Genomic DNA, 20,007 nt, shown 5'->3' with positions numbered 1-20,007 from the left:
TAAAATGCCATGTCAACTGATAAAGAGACAGAAACAACTAGAACTGAATCTGGGGACAGAACACTCCCCGCTTGACGTCAACCGACGTCACTATTGTATTCTTTTGGTGCAAACAGTAGAACGAGTTCTCCTACTGGTCTGAGGAACAATTTGGTCTCTCCCTGTCTCCGTATTTTCAATTCTACTTTGCGTATAATTCCGTCCTTACTTGGGAATGTCTTAGTCACAAGTCCTAACGGCCACTTGTTTCTCCGTGACTGGCAGTCTTTCATTAGGACTACATCGCCAGTCTGGAGGTTAGGCTTGTTGGTTTGCCACTTTCTCCTCGGTTGCAGAGTGGGAATGAATTGCTTTTTCCACTTGTCCCAGAACGAGTTTGAGAGACTCTGTACTTGTCTCCATCGATTTTTGTAAAGATCTTTGGAATTGAATTCTCCAGATGGAGCACAAATTTGTTCAGTCTTTTGGGTAAGCAGTGTGGCGGGTGTGAGAACTGTTGGGTCATCAGGATCGCTAGAAATCGGGGTTAGCGGTCTGGCATTTATGATAGCCGATACTTCTGCCATGAAGGTAGTCAGGCTTTCATGAGTCAGCCTAATATTAAAAGCTGAGACTTTCGCCAATATATTCCTGTGGGCTCCGATATCTTCCTGACAGGAATATATTGGCGAAAGTCTCAGCTTTTAATATCTGCATTTATGACTAGCCAGTATAGTCAGTGGCATATCCGTTTGGTGCATTTCTTCTGTGATTTATGATTATATTTTCATCCGCACAATGCTCCATTTTTGTGTAGGATGCCTTTGTGGTGCATGTGGACCGCGCCGACATCCTCCACCGTATGCAAAATATTTTTTGCTGGGGATAGTCGTTTGCTGCGGTCCACATGCGGTGGGACTGCTCCCCCAATGAAAAACACGCTACAGTGTTAGGGGTTGAGCAGCTCCCCCAGATTTGCCACTATATTTCTGTGTTTTTGTCTTGTTTTATATGTAGTGTATGTGCCTTTACCTGGCATTTAAACACTCTCCTTTGCACCTGGTAGCCTCCATCACATGGTCTGGTATGGGTGTGGCTTACAGTCTGGCTTTGTTCACATTGCACTAGTTGTCCTGCTAGGCGGTTGTGTGGAAGCTTGGCTGTGAGCTGGATTACATCACCTTCAGACCTTGTTCACACCATAGGTAGCGTAGTGATAGGACCCCTTGCTATGCTGAGAGCCGTGACGTGGTGCATGTGGGCTCCGATATCTTCCTGACAGGAATATATTGGCGAAAGTCTCAGCTTTTAATATCTGCATTTATGACTAGCCAGTATAGTCAGTGGCATATCCGTTTGGTGCATTTCTTCTGTGATTTATGATTATATTTTCATCCGCACAATGCTCCATTTTTGTGTAGGATGCCTTTGTGGTGCATGTGGACCGCGCCGACATCCTCCACCGTATGCAAAATATTTTTTGCTGGGGATAGTCGTTTGCTGCGGTCCACATGCGGTGGGACTGCTCCCCCAATGAAAAACACGCTACAGTGTTAGGGGTTGAGCAGCTCCCCCAGATTTGCCACTATATTTCTGTGTTTTTGTCTTGTTTTATATGTAGTGTATGTGCCTTTACCTGGCATTTAAACACTCTCCTTTGCACCTGGTAGCCTCCATCACATGGTCTGGTATGGGTGTGGCTTACAGTCTGGCTTTGTTCACATTGCACTAGTTGTCCTGCTAGGCGGTTGTGTGGAAGCTTGGCTGTGAGCTGGATTACATCACCTTCAGACCTTGTTCACACCAAAGGTAGCGTAGTGATAGGACCCCTTGCTATGCTGAGAGCCGTGACGTGGTGCATGTGGGCTCCGATATCTTCCTGACAGGAATATATTGGCGAAAGTCTCAGCTTTTAATATCTGCATTTATGACTAGCCAGTATAGTCAGTGGCATATCCGTTTGGTGCATTTCTTCTGTGATTTATGATTATATTTTCATCCGCACAATGCTCCATTTTTGTGTAGGATGCCTTTGTGGTGCATGTGGACCGCGCCGACATCCTCCACCGTATGCAAAATATTTTTTGCTGGGGATAGTCGTTTGCTGCGGTCCACATGCGGTGGGACTGCTCCCCCAATGAAAAACACGCTACAGTGTTAGGGGTTGAGCAGCTCCCCCAGATTTGCCACTATATTTCTGTGTTTTTGTACAGCCTGGATAATTACATTTTTTGACCGCTCTAGATCGAGAGCTGTGTAGACATGTTTACAATGATGCCAACCTCTACAGATATCTTTATCTGCAGATGAGGTTGCTTTGTACGACCGAGCAATGTGGGTCAGGCAAGTGATGGCACGGACAAGAGATCTCCAAGTAGAGAACCTACTGAATCTGTGGGATTTCAGGTGGTGGTCCAGAGTCTCCGTATGTAACACAGATACCTGAGGACGTATCTCAACATCAGCATGGGGGTCTACTAGTTCAAACATGGCAGTTTCTGTTGTGTTGGGCGTCGGTTTATACAAAAAGGTGGGGCCTGTAAACCAAATTGTATCCTTCAGACGGTCAGCAGCGACGGATCTGGTTGCATGGTCTGCAGGGTTGAGATGAGTAGGTACATATTTCCATTGTTCAGGAGAGGTAGATCTTCTGATCCTTAGAACTCTGTTGTTGATGTAGACATAGAAGCGTCTAGATTCATTACAGATATATCCCAGTACTATCTTGCTATCTGTATAGAACTCAGAATCTTTAATCTCTAGGTCCATTTCTGTAGCGATGAGTTCGGCTAACTCCACCGCTAACACCGCGGCACATAGTTCCAGGCGTGGTATTGTGTGTTCCTGGAGTGGCGTTAGTTTTGCTTTACTCATGACGAACCCTACATGGCATTGTCCGCTGGTATCTAACGTCTTCAAGTAAGCTACCGCCGCAATTGCTTTGACTGAAGCATCGCAGAAAACACAAAGTTTTTGTGTCTCAACCTTGGTAGTTGGTATAGAAACATATGGACGTGCTATGTGAAGATCCGATAAGGCTGTAAGGGAATTCTTCCAGGCCACCCACGTGGTTCTTTCCTTCATGGGAAGGGGAGTGTCCCAGTTCGACCCTTCTCTGGTGAAGTCTCTTAACATAGCTTTACCTTCGATGAGTATAGGAGCTGCCAATCCCAGTGGGTCATATAAACTGCTTATGGCCGACAGTACTCCTCTGCAAGTAAAGGGTTTTTCTTTTTTGCTAACCTGGAAAGTGAAAGTATCAGCTTTTATGTCCCATAGTAGGCCAAGGCTCCGTTGCATCGGAGGCGAGTCAAAGCCTAGGTCTAAATCCTTCAAGTCTTCTGAATGGTCCTGAGAAGGAAAGGCTTCCATCAATTTCTGGCTGTTAGAAGCGATCTTGTGTAGCCTCAGGTTAGACAGAGAGAGCATCTCCTGGGTTCTTTTAAGAAGACTGATTGCAGTCTCATCTGAGGGCATTGATTTCAGACCGTCATCCACATAGAAGTCCTTCTCTACAAAGAGTCTGACATCCGCTCCGTACTTTTCTTCTACTTTCTGAACTGCGCGTCTTAATCCATATATAGCGACTGCAGGAGAAGGACTATTGCCGAAGATGTGAACTTTCATATGATACTCTGTAACATCTTTAGAGGGATCGTTGTCCTTGAACCATAGGAATCTCAAGAAATTTCTATGTGCTTTCTTAACTAGGAAGCAATGGAACATCTGTTGGATATCAGCCGTGAATGCAACGGAGTCTCTGCGAAACCGGAGAAGCACTCCTATGAGCTTGTTGTTTAGATCCGGGCCTGACAGCAAAATGTCATTCAATGATACGCCTTCACACTTGGCACTTGAGTCAAACACTACTCTGATTTGACCTGGCTTCTTCGGGTGATACACGCCAAACATGGGCAGGTACCAGCGCTCTTCCGAGTCTCGAAGTACAGGTGCTAGCTCTGCATGACCATTCCGGAATATCTTTTCCATGAAGGTAAAGAAGTGATCTCTCATCTCAGGTTTGCTTCTTAGGTTGTGCCTGAGAGAGACAAATCGCTTGAAAACTTGCTCTCTATTGTTGGGTAAGCGTTGTCTTTGAGGTTTAAAGGGTAGAGGTGCAACCCAGCTTCTTGTTTCGTCCTGCACCATTCCCTGCTCCATTATATCTAGGAACAGTCTATCTTCGAATGACATCGCTATACGATTGTCTTCTTTAGTCTTGCGGAAGACTGTGGATCCCAGGTGGTCTTGATTGGCATCCCAGACGAAGTCATCGTAGGTGGGACCTGCAAAGGTACCTGGTGATGAAGTGCTTTGAGGCAGTTCCTTGATGAAGAAGTGATTTTCGCATGGTTGGAGAAGAGATGGGCGTCCATTCTCAAGTGTACTGGTAAGCATGCTGTAGACAGTTGTTGGTTTGTGTACACCTCCCAAACAGACTTCTCCTACAATGACCCATCCTAGGTCTAGTCTCTGGGCGTATGGAGCGTTGTGAGGTCCATTAATCTGCTGTCTAACCTTGTGGACCTGTAGGATATCCCTCCCGAGGAGTAATACTATCTGAGCTTCAGGATCAAGGTTCGGGATCAGGTGTCTTATACGCTTCAGGTGAGGCTGATGCGCTGCTACTTCTGGCGTGGGTATCTCGGACCTGTTGTCAGGAATCTGGTTACATTCCAGTATAGTTGGTAAAGGCAGATGCACTTGACCATCGCTGGACTCAACTATGTAGCCGCTTGCCCTTCTTCCGGCTGTTTCCACAGTACCAGCACAAGTTCTTAGAGAGTAGGGGGCACCGGGTCCTTTGATGTCGAAGCTATCAAAGAAGGCAGACTTCGCTAACGACCTGTTGCTTTGATCGTCTAGAATTGCATACACTTTGATGGCTTTGCTTCGGTCGTCTGCTGGGTAAACCTTCACTAGGGAGATTTTAGAGCAGGATCTGCCTCCTCTGAGGTGTCTGCAAACCTCTGTACATTTAGAAGTAACTGCCAAAGTGTCAGTATTTGTGTCCTTCAGCTCCCCGCTTTGCTCTTGGGTTTTGGATGAAGCCCATGATGGTGGCCCAGGGTGTAGAGCTGTGTTATGGTTTGAGCTGTCACATTCGGCACACTTTGCACTAACCTCACAGTCCCTGGCGAAGTGCGAAGTTGACGAGCAGCATTTAAAACAGATGTTGTTCTCCTTGAGGAAGGTCTTGCGGTCTTCCACTGACTTTTCTCTGAAGGTTCTGCACTTAAGTAGAGAATGAGGCTTCCTGTGTAAGGGACACTGTCTGGTCGGGTCCTTGGGTTTGTCTCCTCCTTGATAGGAGCTGAACTCTTTATGGACTGCACCTGTGGAAGAAACGTTAGTTTTGTGGACCTCCACCGTTGCCCTACGAGGTTTATTGAGTGAGATGGTGGCACATGACATCATGAAATCAAAGCTAGGATCATTTCTGATTTTTGCTTGTTCAGAGACAAAATCTACAAACACATTAAATGGAGGAAATGGTACATTGTAAGTCTGTTTATACCGAGAACCATACATGACCCACTTCTCTTGCAAGTTGTATGGAAGCTTCTGAACTATGGGATTCACACCTCTAGCAGTGTCAAGAAATGTCAATCCCACCAGATCCCCTTCTGCCTTTGCTACACTCAGTTCCATTAATAAGTCACTTAACTCTCTAAGCTTTGAATAGCCTTTGTTCACTATTTTAGGAAAGTCCTCAATTCTCTTAAATAAGGCGCTTTCTATGACCTCTGCTGCGCCATAAACCTCATTAAGTCTCTCCCAGACCCTTTTTAGACCAATGTCTGGATAATTTACATTGATGTCTCTAATCCTTCTAGCGTGTTCAGCGGACTCACTTCCCAGCCATTTTACAAGGAGATCCAGTTCTTCACTACAAGACAGACCTAAGTCTCTGATGGCATTTTGGAAGGAAGCTCGCCAAGCTCTATAGTTCTCAGCACGGTCGCTGAACTTTACAAGTCCCTTGTTGACCAGCTCACGTCGAGCAAGGAACCTGGCAAAGTCCATTGTGGCTTGATTGGCACTGGAACCGGCTGGTGGTGTGTTGTCAGAGTGAATGTGTGGTGCATGGCCATACCTGTTGGAAGTCTGGTTTAATCCTGTCTGTGTAATACCGTTCTGAAGCAAAGGGCATCTCTCTTAGCAGGGGCGGATTTCTGATTCTCTGTTCTGGAGAGAAGTTGTTGTAGGCAGTTTCACTCTGATGTGTATTCTCTAGTCTGCTGCAAGGAGACCGATAGTCGACTTTCTGATGATCCAGATAAGCAGGTAGGCTTGGCTTGTCAACAAACCGCTTTGTATTAAGCTGTGGATCTGGGTCGTCGTCCGACTTGGAATGTTGATAGACATATTGTAAGGTACGCTGTTCTGGATCGTGGTATTCAACTTCTGGATGGACATTGCTGCGATGACTCTTGGTTTCCTGAAGTTCCGTGGCTTCTAGATACTCTGCTTCCGCTATGGCAGCTGCTGTCTCTTTATCTGCGGCCAGTTTTTCTAGAGAAGCTTCAAGTTGCGCTTTCTCTAGCTTTATCTGCACCTCTTGTTCTATGAAGCTGGCTTTTGCCTTTGCTGCTTCTGCTTTGGCGCGGGCAATGGCAGCAGCTTCTCTGATCGATGTCCTATTAGAGCCACTTATCTGAGACCTTGTCTTAATGGAAGATGCTCGACTAATAGACATGTTGCGACTGTTAGGAGACTGCTGCGATATCCGTAAGTAGGCTCTGCGTGGATAATGGCGGGCTCCGTATAGTCAGATATTCGGTGCGACTGTTAGAAGACTGTTGCGATATCCGTATGCAGGCTCCACGTGGATAATGGCAGGCTCCGTCAGTCTGATCTTCAGAGCTTGTTCTCAGCAGTCATTTCACTGCTGTCTTTGGCAGTTATTTACTGAGCTTGTTCTCAGCAGTCGTTTCACTATACTGTCCTCATACACGTTAGCACGGTGTGTAATCTGACATGTAGCTAAACCTTTTTGTCCTCTGAGAGAAAAGAGACTGTTCCGCTTTAAGGTTCTCTTTATTGCTCGTAGACTGACAGGAAAGGGTGAAACGACTATGCTCAAAAACAGGCTGAATAACAGATGATGTGACAGGAAAACCAGTGAGAGAGCATGATTGCTGAGACATAAGATGGTGGCTGCTTGCTGTACCAGCACAAGACTAGCAAGAACCAGGAACTACCCACAATGCACTGGGACTCCCATAATGCATAGAGAAAAACAGGCTGGGTGAAATACCTAAACTCATCAATAGATGGTGCTGTTACGACACAATGTAATGCAAATGAATTACAACAGTTAAAATGCCATGTCAACTGATAAAGAGACAGAAACAACTGGAACTGAATCTGGGGACAGAACAAACATCATGGGCATTGCTGTGTCCAAAAACGCCCATACTATTAAAATATAAAAATATTTATCTCATACAGCGAATGATGTAATGGAATAATAGTCGCATACACTCCAAAATGAAATCAATAAAAACTACAGATCATTAAAAAAATGAGAACTATAAAGAAAAGTTATGTGGGTCATAATATGGTGATAAAAGAAAAAAAAACCTTTTTCTAAAGGTTGTTTTTTTTTTTGCCCCCCACTTTGAAAGCGTTGAATAAGGCTAGTTTCACACTAGCGGCAGGACGGATCCGACAGGCTGTTCACCATGTCGGATCCGTCCTGCGGCTATTTCGCCGTGCCCGCGGACCGCCGCTCCGTCCCCATTGACTACAATGGGGACGGGGGCGGAGCTCCGGCGCAGCACGGCGGTGCACGGAGAAAGCCGCCGGACTAAAAAGCCTGACATGCAGTAATTTTAGTCCGGCGGCCTTTCTCCGTGCAGCGCCGTGCTGCGCCGGAGCTCCGCCCCCGTCCCCATTGTAGTCAATGGGGACGGAGCGGCGGTCCGCGGGCACGGCGAAATAGCCGCAGGACGGATCCGACATGGTGAACAGCCTGTCGGATCCGTCCTGCCGCTAGTGTGAAACTAGCCTAACCTCTTTAAAGCTGAATCTATCAGAGGTATCGGGGTCTACAGATTCTGTTTAAAATAGTGGAGAAAATGCCTGCATGCTTAAATTCCGTACCCCTGAATGTAAACTGAACAGAACCTATTATAGTAAATGGCATCTGTTCGGGTCACATATGTGCAGAATCCAACACCATTATTTTCGTAGTTGTGATCCCAAAATTGAGCAGAAATTATGAAAAAGAAATGATAAAGAAGTCTGGTACTTCCGTAAATAAAAGTCTCTTGTCTCACAGACAGCATAGGATAGCTGATTGCCAATAAAAGATTTAATAAGAGAGAAGAGAGATTGAAAGCAGAAAATTTAAATAAGTAAAGGACATACAACCTTTCAGTCACAGAGAATGGTCCAGAAAACATGGATTTTTGCTGAAAACAAGGAGCTTTAAAATAATTTTTCTGTCCACATGCCACTTGGGCATTCTTCTTACAATTTGCACATTAACATCAGGAGTTAATACATTATTGATTACATCGACCATCTCTGACCATCCCAGCTGTCTTATATAAATCCTGAGTCCTCATTCTGGTGTATTTTTTATGTCAGAATGACAGGACCAAGGTCATACCACAAATTCCATCCTAGCACATCTAGATACAAGTCATCCTTCTTTAAGTAGGCTAAAGTTGAATTCACTCACTGCTTAGTAAATAATACTGCCAACTGATTATTAGAAAAGCTGGATACACTAGTGGAAAATGAAAAACACCTAGAAGGAGTAAAGATAAAGAGCTTATCTCACAATATGGCAATGCTGAAGGGGGTTACATGTACAGATCAAAGTTCCAAGATCCTTACTACACACAGATGTTCTTTTGTCTGGCATTTTTTGTCTTGTTTTTCGTCTTCTCTCTTACAGAAATGCTGATTGGGTGTTGCTGAAGCCAGTATGCCTACTAGATGAAGGTGTGTACCATTTGTGCAATTAACGGACTATGTATAGAGGGGAATAGTGGGACTTTGTGAAGTAGGATGGTCCTCCCATCAAATCTTGAAAAGAGTTGGATAAGAAGGTTCTGTAGTACATCAGTGGTGTTGACAATGGTCAAAGGGCACTGTAACATAGAGATGGTTGTGGACATCAACACAGACAGATGCACATGAAGATCCCTATATAAGAAAAGCTGCTATATAAAGGACAGCCAAGGGATCACAAATTAATTCGACAGTAGCCTCTGTAATGACCTAATGGACCATAAGAAACTGTCTGAGGCATGACTGCATTCATGCACTCCACTAGCAAATTTGCCAGTGACCTCATCATTGCCAAGAGAGCCTGCACTGCTGCCATGAGAGTGCACACTGGAGGAAAGAATAACAAACAATGGCATTCAGTGATGAAAGCAGGTTCCGACTAATGATGGCCTCATCAAAGTTCACAGGAGGGCTGAAGAGAGCCTGCTGCCATAATGCATAAGGCAGAGACACATGGGACCAATACCAGGTAGGGCACCATTAGCTACCATGGCCATTTCAATCTGCTATTCATGGAGGATACATTGACCAGCCTTTGGTATGTCCAGGACATCTTAAGAACCAGTCCTAATGTCTTTTTTGACTCAGGAAATCGGCGTTCCAGCAAGATAATGCCCGCACTACACATTCTTTTCAGGGTATCCAGCAGCTCCTCTGGCCAGCTTGATCGCCCAATCTCTCCCCATCGAGAAAGTCTGGGACTGGATGACGCGATGGATCTCCCATGTACTGCAGATAAAAACCACCTTGGCTGAACTACAGGTCCAAATGTAAAGAGCTTGGAATGATATACCACAGGAGGGTATCCAGCATCTATATAACCATTACCATGCCAGAGTGGCAGCCTGTAGTGCTGCAAGGGGAGATGCCACCCAGTATTAATGTGACCCTGCCTCAGCATATACCCTGCTGCAGAACCCAAAATAACCCCTTGGTTGTGTGACCATTGACCAACCACCACTAACAGTTTAGACTTTGTCAATCTCCGCTCAATTGCATTATGTGTTTCAGGTTTTATTTTTTTGATAATTTTTCTTATCAATTAACAATGGTGGTGTGAACTCCGTAAAAGTGAGGAGAGTAAGGTCCACAAGTGCCTGAAAATAAAGCCAAAAAGTCCACAGCAAAAACGTATTACATGCATTTCTTGCTGTGAACTTCAGACTCTCCACTGTAAGGCCCCTTTCACACGGGCGAGATTTCCACGCGGGTGCAATGCGTGAGGTGAACGCATTGCAACCGCACTGAATCCGGACCCATTCACTTCTATGGGGCTGTGCACATAAGCGGTGATTTTCACTTGTGTGTTGCGTGAAAATCGCAGCATGCTCTATATTGTGTGTTTTTCACGCAACGCAGGCCCCATAGAAGTGAATGGGGCTGCTTGAAAATCGCACCGCACTTGCTTGCGGATGCTCTTGATTTTCACGCATAGTTGCTAAGATTAAAGTCTATTCACTGTACTATTTTCCCTTATAACATGGTTATAAGGGAAAATAATAGCATTATTTAATACAGAATGCTTAGTAGAAGGTCCTCCTCTTGATCGCGTAGTTGCCGATATCTTCTTACTTCTTTAATCATGAGAAGAGTTGAGCGAACACCTGGATGTTCGGGTTCGAGAAGTTCGGCCAAACTTCCTGGAAATGTTCAGGTTCGGGATCCGAACTCGACCCGAACTTCGCCCCGAACCCGAACCCTATTGAAGTCAATAGGGACCCAAACTTTTCGGCACTAAAAAGGCTGTAAAATAGCCCAGGAAAGGGCTAGAGGGCAGCAAAATGTAGGTAAACCCCCTGCAAACAAATGTGGATAGGGAAATGAATTAAAAAAAAAAAATTAAAATTAACCAATATCAATTGGAGAGAGGTCTCATGGCAGATAATCATAACTTGAGGCTCAGACAGTTTCCCTGATATGCATGGGGGTGATGTGACAGACTGATGGGCTTGGTTTTCAGGCGCCATCTGTGCGCTTTCTGCAGAAGACTGGGTGGGAGATAATGTGAACGTGCTGGATCCACTGTCGGCCACCCAATTGACTAATGCCTGTACCTGCTCAGGCCTTACCATCCTTAGAACGGCATTGGGCCCCACCAAATATCGCTGTAAATTCTGGCGTCTACTGGGACCTGAGGTAGTTGGTACACTAGGACGTGTGGCTGTGGCAGAACGGCCATGTCCTCTTCCAGAATCAGAGGGTCTACTAACACCACCACGACCATGTCCGCGTCCCTTACTAGATGTTTTCCTCATTGTTACCGTTCACAACAATAAGAAAAACATTATTTGGCCCAATGTATTGAATTCAAATTCAGGCCTTTTTTTACAGACACCTAACACTATCTGGCTATTTAGGTACCGTATTACACTAATAAAGGCACAGCAGTAACCACAGATTTAGCCGAATATAAATTGTAGGCCTAGTATTTAGGCCCTGGATGACAGGTATACGTTTACGGACAGAATTAGACTTGGAAATGCACGGTAGCGTGTGAAGTTATTGAGGATGACCCTATCAGCACCTTCAATGTAATATACCCTTTTATGGATAGTTTTAAACTTGGCCTGCTACAGCGGGAAACCACTGATTTAGCGAATTGATAATTTGGGAATTGTATTTCAACCCAGAAAAAAATATATCCTTTGCCAGACAGCAGACAGTATTACAATTGGCTAGCCACAGCTGAAACACCAGATTTAGGGTACTGCTATTTTGGCAATTGTATTTCACCCCTCAATAAAATAGTAAGCACAGCCAAGTCCCTGATATAGGATATAGCAAAAAACAAACAAAAAAACACTATTGGTTAAATGTACTTGGTGGCAGCTTGTGCTGGCGCACCACAAGACACAAGATGGCCGCCGATCATCCCAGAAAAAAGTGACAGAAAAACGCTCTGGGCAGCCTAAAAACAGTGAGCATTTAAATAGCAGAGGTTGAATGATTCACAGCTGTAGATCGATCACATCATTAAATGTTTTGGAAGAGTAAATCCCTGCCTAATCTCACCCTAACAGCAGCAGCTTCATCCGATCCCTACACTGATCAGAGCAGAGTGACGGGCGGCGCTATGTGACTCCAGCTTAAATAGGGACTGGGTCACAAGCTGCACTGGCCAATCACAGCCATACCAATAGTAGGCATGACTGTGATGGCCTCTTGGGGCAAGTAGTACGACGCTTGTTGATTGGCTGCTTTACAGCCTTTCAAAAAGCGCCGAACACCGAACCCGAACTTTTACGAAAATGTTCGGGTTCGGGTCCGTGTCACGAACACCCCAAAATTTGGTACTGTATAGTTCGGGTTCGCTCATCCCTAATCATGAGCTGCCGGCTGAAGGACCTGTGGTGACGTCACATCACATGGTCCATGTGATTGAGCTCAGTGACGTCACCAGAGGTCCTTTGACAGGTCCTGAAACAAGAACAGGAGACCGGCAGCTACGGTACGCGATCAATTGGAGGAGGTGAGTTAATATATATATTTTTTTTTAACCCTCAATTGACCTTCTACTAAGCATTCTGTATTAAAGAATGCTATTATTTTCCCTTATAACCATGTTATAAGGGAAAATAATTACATCTACACACCACCGAACCCAAACCTGAACTTCAGTGAAGAAGTTCAGGTCTGGGTACCACAGTCAGTTTTTTATCACGCGTGTGCAAAATGCATTGCACCCGCGCGATAAAAACTGAACAACGGAACGCAATTGCAGTCAAAACTGATTGCAATTGTGTACCTACTCGCGCTGGTTTGCCGCAATGCACCTGGGACGCATCCGGAGCCAAAACGAAACGCCCTTGAAACGCGTTGACTTGAATTCAATAAAAGAATATTATCAATCCCGAGGATTCAGCTATATGCCAGCAGCGCCGAAAAAAGTGGTCTCACACACTTTTTATGATCTTCTTTATCCACAGGATAAGGGATAACTATCAGAACAGAGGAGGTCCTACCGCTGGGACCAACACAAAGACAAGAACGAGGGACCCATACCCCGTGGAGCCCTCCTGAAATGGATGGAGCGGCTGGTTGGAAAAGCGTGCTGCCGCTCTGTTTATCTCTATGGAAGCGCCAGAGATAGCTGAGCGCTGTACTCTGCTATCTCCGGCACTCCCATAGACATGAATGTAATAGGGGTGCGCTTTTCTGGCCAGCTTTTCCATCCATTTAAAATCTCATCCACTTTGCTGATACTGTACAATACTGTGGATTCGTCCCATGAAAATCTGTGATGGCAAATCCTCCAGCTATTCAGGCACGTGTGGACATAGCTTAAGAGTTTACCCTGTATTTTTTGGATTTCAGTAACAAAAACTATTTCTATACAGTATGTTCTGAAAATATAACTGAAATCAATTAAAAAAAAAAAAAAAAAAAGTTGGTTTAACCCTTCCAGGACACAACCTAGTTTTAGTTGTCGTTTTTTCTTGCCCGACGTCCATAAGCCATCATTATTTTAGTTTTCTGTTTACAAAGACGTATGAGGGCTTTTTTTATGGGACAAGTTGTATTTTTAAAAGGCACCATTTCTTATGCTATAGGCAACAGGAATTTTTTTTATCTGTGGGTGAAATTGGAAAAAAGACAATTCCACCAAGTTTTTAGAGTTTCGTTTTTACCACGTTCACTGTGAAATCAAAATGACATGACAACCTTATTCTGTACAGAACAAAACAAATATGTTGTCAAACTTAAAAAAATTATGATATAAGAGTACAAAATCTTGACATTGAGAAACTGTAAAAGAAAGGACATACTGCACTGAATTACAAAGGAATAAAAATGTACCAGCAATAGTAACATATACTAAGGGTACTTTCACACTTGCGGCAGAGGATTCGGCAGGTAGGCGGCAATCCGGATGCAAACTGATGGCATTTGTCAGACGGATCCGGATGCGGATCTGTCTGACAAATGCATTGCAATACTGGATCCATCTCTCCGGTGTCATACGGAAATGCATTTTTTAAAGGTCTGCGCATGCGCAGACCAAAAGGCCGGATCTGTTTTGCCGGAACACTTAATACACTTCAATGTAAATTAATTCCGCATTCCAGCAAGTGTTCAGGATTTTTGGCCGGACATAAAACTGCAGCATACTGCAGTATTTTCTCCGTTCAAAAAATGTAAGAAGGGACTGAACTGATGCATACTGAACCGAATGCTCTCCATTAAAGGGAGTCTTTCACCTAATCTGAGCGTTTGAGACCGCTCAGATCAGGTAATAGACTCTTTAGCACTGCTCTGCCCATTATGGGCAGATGAACAGCTTTTCATATTGCGCATGCGCCGGTCGGCTGTCTTTAGTTGGCCGGCGCATGCGCAATATGAAAAGCTGTTCATCTGCCCATAATGGGCAGAGCAGTGCGCAGGTGCGGGCCAGTTCCCAGCCCGCCGTCCTCTGGTGCCGCTCGTGACGTCCGCCGGCTGGAGGTGTGTTTTTCTGGGCACATCGCCCAGTAACGCCGCCCCTGGGCACCTTCAGAAGGTAATTTGCATAAGTTTAAAAAGTGTTATTTTCATTATCTGGGCGAGGGACACATAAGACAAAGGTATGATCGTAATGAGGATTAAAGAGTCTAGAACCTGATCTGAGCGGTCTAAAACGCTCAGATTAGGTGAAAGACTCCCTTTAAGAATGCATAAGGATAAAACTGATCATTTTTTTCCGGTATTGAGCTCCTAGGATGGAACTCAATACCGGAAAACAAAGTAGCCGAAGAGATAATCTGTAACAAGTAGAAGTTACCAGCATTTTCAGTGCAGATATTTATCACACCTTGTGCAGAGGAAAAGTGGCACAGTTACTCATACCAACCAATTAGCCTCCATTTTTCTCTAGCTTTAGTACATTTATGACACATTTCAATGGGTGGTAAAACAAGGAATCTGTATTGAAAGATAAAGATCAGGTGATCAGTATCAAAATCTCTGAAAACCCCTTTAAGATTCCACTACTTATTTATCGTGTATACCACTGGCTGCTTAAAACAGCTATTCAAAGCAGGTTTAGAGTAAAATGCTACACTATTACTTCCTATGCACGACTAGCAGGTAGGTTTTTGTAACCTTGCTTCGCTGTTATCTACACTAATCATTTGTACTAGCTGAAACAGCCAGAATTGTCTCAGAAGGAGGATCAGTTTTTCTTGATGTCCTGCAGAAGGTCCATGTAGGCTCCAGTGAGGAGATCATCCTGTGAAATCTTCAGAGAATTCATCAACTCTTTTGCTATAAGATCCCCATCCTGTGCTGTCTGGGATTCTGTAAGAATAACCTATGGAAATGAAACACAATTATATCATTAACCCCTTGGCTTCATAAGTTTCATTATTTCATTTTTGTTTTTTTCCTCCCTGTCCTTTAAAGAGCTATAACTTTGTACTTCTATTCACATTACTGGATGCAGGACAAGTTTAATTTTTAATGGCACTATTTAATTTAATTAAAAATAAAGAACACTGCCATTGTTTTTTAGTTTTTTTATGTCAGTTTTTCCTATACTTTACTACTTTCAAAAGAATGAACTTTGAAAGAAAATGTTTGCTGTGTGTCTCCATATTCTGACACCTAGACCTTTTTTATATTTCCATTTACAGAGCTGTGCGAAGTCTTGTTTTGTTTTTGATCACTTTTCATTCAATTCTTTTCAGGGGGCGAGGTGACCAAAAAAAACAAGCAAACTGCGATTTGGGAATTTTCATATTGCAGGAAAAGCACTTCTACATTTTAATAGTTAGGACATTTTTTGTTTACTTTTTTTTATTTTCTTTTATATGTAAAATTGGAAAAGTGGGCGATTTTAAATTAATACTTTTTTTTATATTCTTAAAAAACATTTTTCTTAGGCCTCATGCACACGACAGTTTTTTTTCACGGCCCGCAAAAACTGGGTCCGTGGGTCCGTGATCCGTGACCGTTTTTTCGTCCGTGGGTCTTCCTTGATTTTTGGAGGATCCACGGACATGAAAAAAAAGTCGTTTTGGCGTCCGCCTGGCCGTGCGGAGCCAAACGGATCCGTCCTGAATTACAATGCAAGTCAATAGGGACGGATCCGTTTGAAGTTGACACAATATGGTGCCATTTCAAACGGATCCGTCCCCATTGACTTTCAATGTAAAGTCTGGAGTTCTGTTATACCATCGGATTGGAGTTTTCTCCAATCCGATGGTATATTTTAACTTGTAGCGTCCCCATCACCATGGGAACGCCTCTATGTTAGAATATACTGTCGGATATGAGCTACATCGTGAAACTCATTTCCGACAGTATATTCTAACACAGAGGCGTTCCCATGGTGATGGAGACGCTTCAGGTTAGAATATACAAAAAAACTGTGTACATGACTGCCCCCTGCTGCCTGGCAGGTGCTGCCAGGCAGCAGGGGGCAGACCCCCCCCCCCTGTTTTTAACTCATTGGTGGCCAGTGGGCCCCCCCTCCCCTGTTGTTAACTCGTTGGTGGCCAGTGTGCGCACCCCCCTCCCTCCCTCTATTGTTTTAATACATTGGGGCCAGTGTGCGCGCGCCCCCCAACCCCCCCTCTATTATTTTAATACATTGGGGCCAGTGTGCGCGCGCCCCCACAACCCCCCCCCCCTCCCTCCCTCTATTGTTTTAATACATTGGGGCCAGTGTGCGCGCGCCCCCCCAACCCCCCCTCCCTCCCTCTCTCTATTGTTTTAATACATTGGGGCCAGTGTGCGCACCCCCCCAACCCCCCCCCCCTCCCTCCCTCTATTGTAATCATCATCGGTGGCAGCGGAGTAGAAGATTTTCATACTTACCTGCTTCTTGCTGCTGCGATGTCTGCGTCCGGCCGGGAGCTCCTCCTACTGGTAAGTGACAGCAATGCGCCGCACAGACCTGTCACTTACCAGTAGGAGGAGCTCCCGGCCGGACGCAGACATCGCAGCAGCAAGAAGCAGGTAAGTATGAAAATCTTCTACTCCGCTGCCACCGATGATGATTACAATAGAGGGAGGGAGGGGGGGTTGGGGGTTGGGGGGGTGCGCACACTGGCCCCAATGTATTAAAACAATAGAGGGAGGGAGGGGGGGGTTGGGGGGCGCGCGCACACTGGCCCCAATGTATTAAAACAATAGAGGGAGGGAGGGGGGGTTGGGGGGGGGGCGCGCACACTGGCCCCAATGTATTAAAACAATAGAGGGAGGGAGGGAGGGGGGTGCGCACACTGGCCACCAACGAGTTAACAACAGGGGAGGGGGGGGGCCGCACAATGATATTCAAACTGGGGAGGGGGGGGGGGGGTCTGCCCCCTGCTGCCTGGCAGCCCTGATCTCTTACAGGGGGATATGATGGGGTTAATTGTACTATCATATCCCCCTGTAAGAGATCGGGTGCTGCCAGGCAGCAGGGGGCAGTCTTGTACAAAGTTTGCAGTGTATTCTAACTAGAAGCGTCCCCATCACCATGGGAACGCTTCTGTGTTAGAATATACTGTCGGAAATGAGTTTTCACGAAGTGAAAACTTAGATCAGAAAAAGCTTTTATGCAGACGGATCTTCGGATCCGTCTGTATGAAACTAAAACCTACGGCCACGGATCACGGACACGGATGCCAATCTTGTGTGCATCCGTGTTCTTTCACGGACCCATTGACTTGAATGGGCCCGTGAACCGTTGGCCGTGAAAAAAATAGGACAGGTCATATTTTTTTCACGGCCAGGAAACACGGCTCACGGATGCGGCTGCCAAACGGTGCATTTTCCGATTTTTCCACGGACCCATTGAAAGTCAATGGGTCCGTGAAAAAAAACGGAAAACGGCACAACGGCCACGGATGCACACAACGGTCGTGTGCATGAGGCCTTACTCTTATTTTTAGTCCACCTGGAGGACTTGAAAATGCGATTGTTCAATCGATTATACCACAGGTTGCAATAATTTATGCTTGTAATTTCTTCCTATTAACCCTTAAAAGACCTTGCAATTTTCCATTTTTTGCGTTTTCGTTTTTCAATCCCCATCTTCACACCTGATGAGGGCTTATAAATATGCCGGGACTGCTGGCCCGCCCCCTTTCTGGGAAAGTCACTTAAAAATGTCACTCCAAGGAAAGATGATGCAAATTAGCTTTACAATTCAATAACACAATTCTGTTTCTATATTTCTCTGCAAAAAAACAGGAATACCTTTCTTTTGTGCATACTACTGTTAGCTTGACATCCTTCAACACTTAGGATACCAGAGGTTTTTTTGTTTTTTTCGTTTTCATTTTTCTTCCCTATTTTCCATGACCTGTAACTTTTTTGTATTTCCAGTCACATAGCTGTATGAGAGCTTATTGTTTGCGGGACAAGTTGTACTTTCTAATGCCACCATTAATTATGGCATAAAATGTAGTGGGAAGCGGGGGGAAAAAATCCAAATGGGGTGAAATTGGTTTCTTTACGCAATACCACCACTGTTTTACGGGTTTTGTTCCTAGGGCATTTTGTTTAGCGGCAAAACTGACCCATGCCCTTCATTCTCTGGGTCAGTACAATTACAATGATACCACATATGCAGAGTTTTTTTATGTGTAAATAGTGTAAAAATACAATAAAAATTTGAGAATTATTTTTATTTTTTACATCACCATATTCTGACCCCCATAACTTTTTTATACTGAGCTGTTTAGGGACAAATTTTTAAGGCTACTTTCACAGTTGCGGCAGGACGGATCCGACATGCTGTTCACCATGTCGGATCCGTCCTGCGGCTATTTCGCCTTGCCGCCGGACCACCCATTGACTATAATAGGGATGGGGGCAGAGCTCCGGCACAGCACGGCGGTGCACGGAGAAAGCCGTCGGACTAAAAAGCATGACATGCAGTAATTTTAGTCCGGCGGCCTTTCGCCGTGCACCGCCGGAGCTCCGCCCCCGTCCCCATTATAGTCAATGGGGACGGAGCGGCGGTTCGGCGAAATAGCCGCAGGACGGATCCGACATGGTGAACAGCATGTCGGATCCGTCCTGCCGCAAGTGTGAAAGTAGCCTTAGCGGTACAATTCATAGTTTTTATTGATACCGTTTTGGAGTGTGCATGACTTTTGGATCACATTTTATTTCATTTTTTGGGGTAAGAGAAGCAATAAAAAAATTTAAAAGATTTAAAAAAAATGACAATTTCTTAGCATTTTGCTAATTTCCTATGGTGGCCTGCCATCTGGTGGCCAAAATAATAATTGCAGCATTAATGCTCTGAATTTCTTCATAGAGATTCAGAGCATTTAGCGCATGTACTGAAGTGCCGATTGGCCACACCGGGCCTCAGTGTTAAAGTTTTCAGTTTTTGCGCATTCAGGTGCCGTAATATCACTTTATCACGACATCTAAAGCATTATTGCAGGTTGCGGTATTTAGCCGCAGGTCTCTGCTGTTTGAAACATGCCGGCCATGACGCCCGCTGCACGCGCGAGCGGGCGGGCATCATGCTTGTACGGAGCTGGTAGCGAAAGGGTTAATAAACTGCGTTACATACCTCCAGCTCTAAAAAGTCCCCTAAATCCTTCACTCTGTCGAGATGAATCCTGGTTTGTCCCACCATAAAGAGAAAGCGTTCCTTTACAACTTTACCACGGACTCCGAGAGCTTGAGCCAACACAGTCTGGAGATATAAATATACATGAGACCCACCTATACATCTTCTTAAAGGTGTTTTATGCTGCGTGACAAAAATACACCAAGACTATGCAGTTCTGTCTATATTATAATAAATAACAAATCTGAAACATGCAGCTGACAACAGCAAGTAGTTATACGTTTTCTGAAATGACAATGATGCTATATATTTTTTTCTGTAAAGAGTAGGACCCCACTGCCCATCAACTGTTTGAATAGGCCACAGACCTCTGGCGAACACTGCGGCATCTTCATTGATTACATTTCTGCGTACTCAGGAATGTCATACATTCAGTAGCAGCTGGGTACTTCAGGTTTGACCCGTTCACAATGGCCAACAGTAGGCTTCTGTTGGCCGATTTCACA

The 20,007-nt window shown here is 44.8% G+C and overlaps 1 protein-coding gene across 3 annotated transcripts in view; it reads right to left on the bottom strand.

Annotated features, from left to right (window-relative positions):
* Positions 1-14,614: 14,614 nt before the first annotated feature.
* The window catches only part of LOC122929736, a 47,466-nt gene continuing 42,073 nt past the window's right edge, over positions 14,615-20,007 (bottom strand). For all 3 annotated transcript variants that reach the window (XM_044283408.1, XM_044283406.1, XM_044283407.1), the window contains 2 exons: positions 19,502-19,627; positions 14,615-15,292 (listed from right to left, as the gene is read on the bottom strand). In XM_044283408.1, coding sequence (XP_044139343.1) covers positions 15,155-15,292; positions 19,502-19,627 — 264 coding nt within the window. In that variant the 3' untranslated portion in view covers positions 14,615-15,154. The remainder of the gene's footprint in view (positions 15,293-19,501; positions 19,628-20,007) is intronic.

The sequence above is a fragment of the Bufo gargarizans genome, chromosome 2 (genome assembly GCF_014858855.1).
Source record: "Bufo gargarizans isolate SCDJY-AF-19 chromosome 2, ASM1485885v1, whole genome shotgun sequence".
Lineage (NCBI taxonomy): Eukaryota > Metazoa > Chordata > Amphibia > Anura > Bufonidae > Bufo > Bufo gargarizans.
This window is presented reverse-complemented; position numbering and strand designations above follow the sequence as displayed.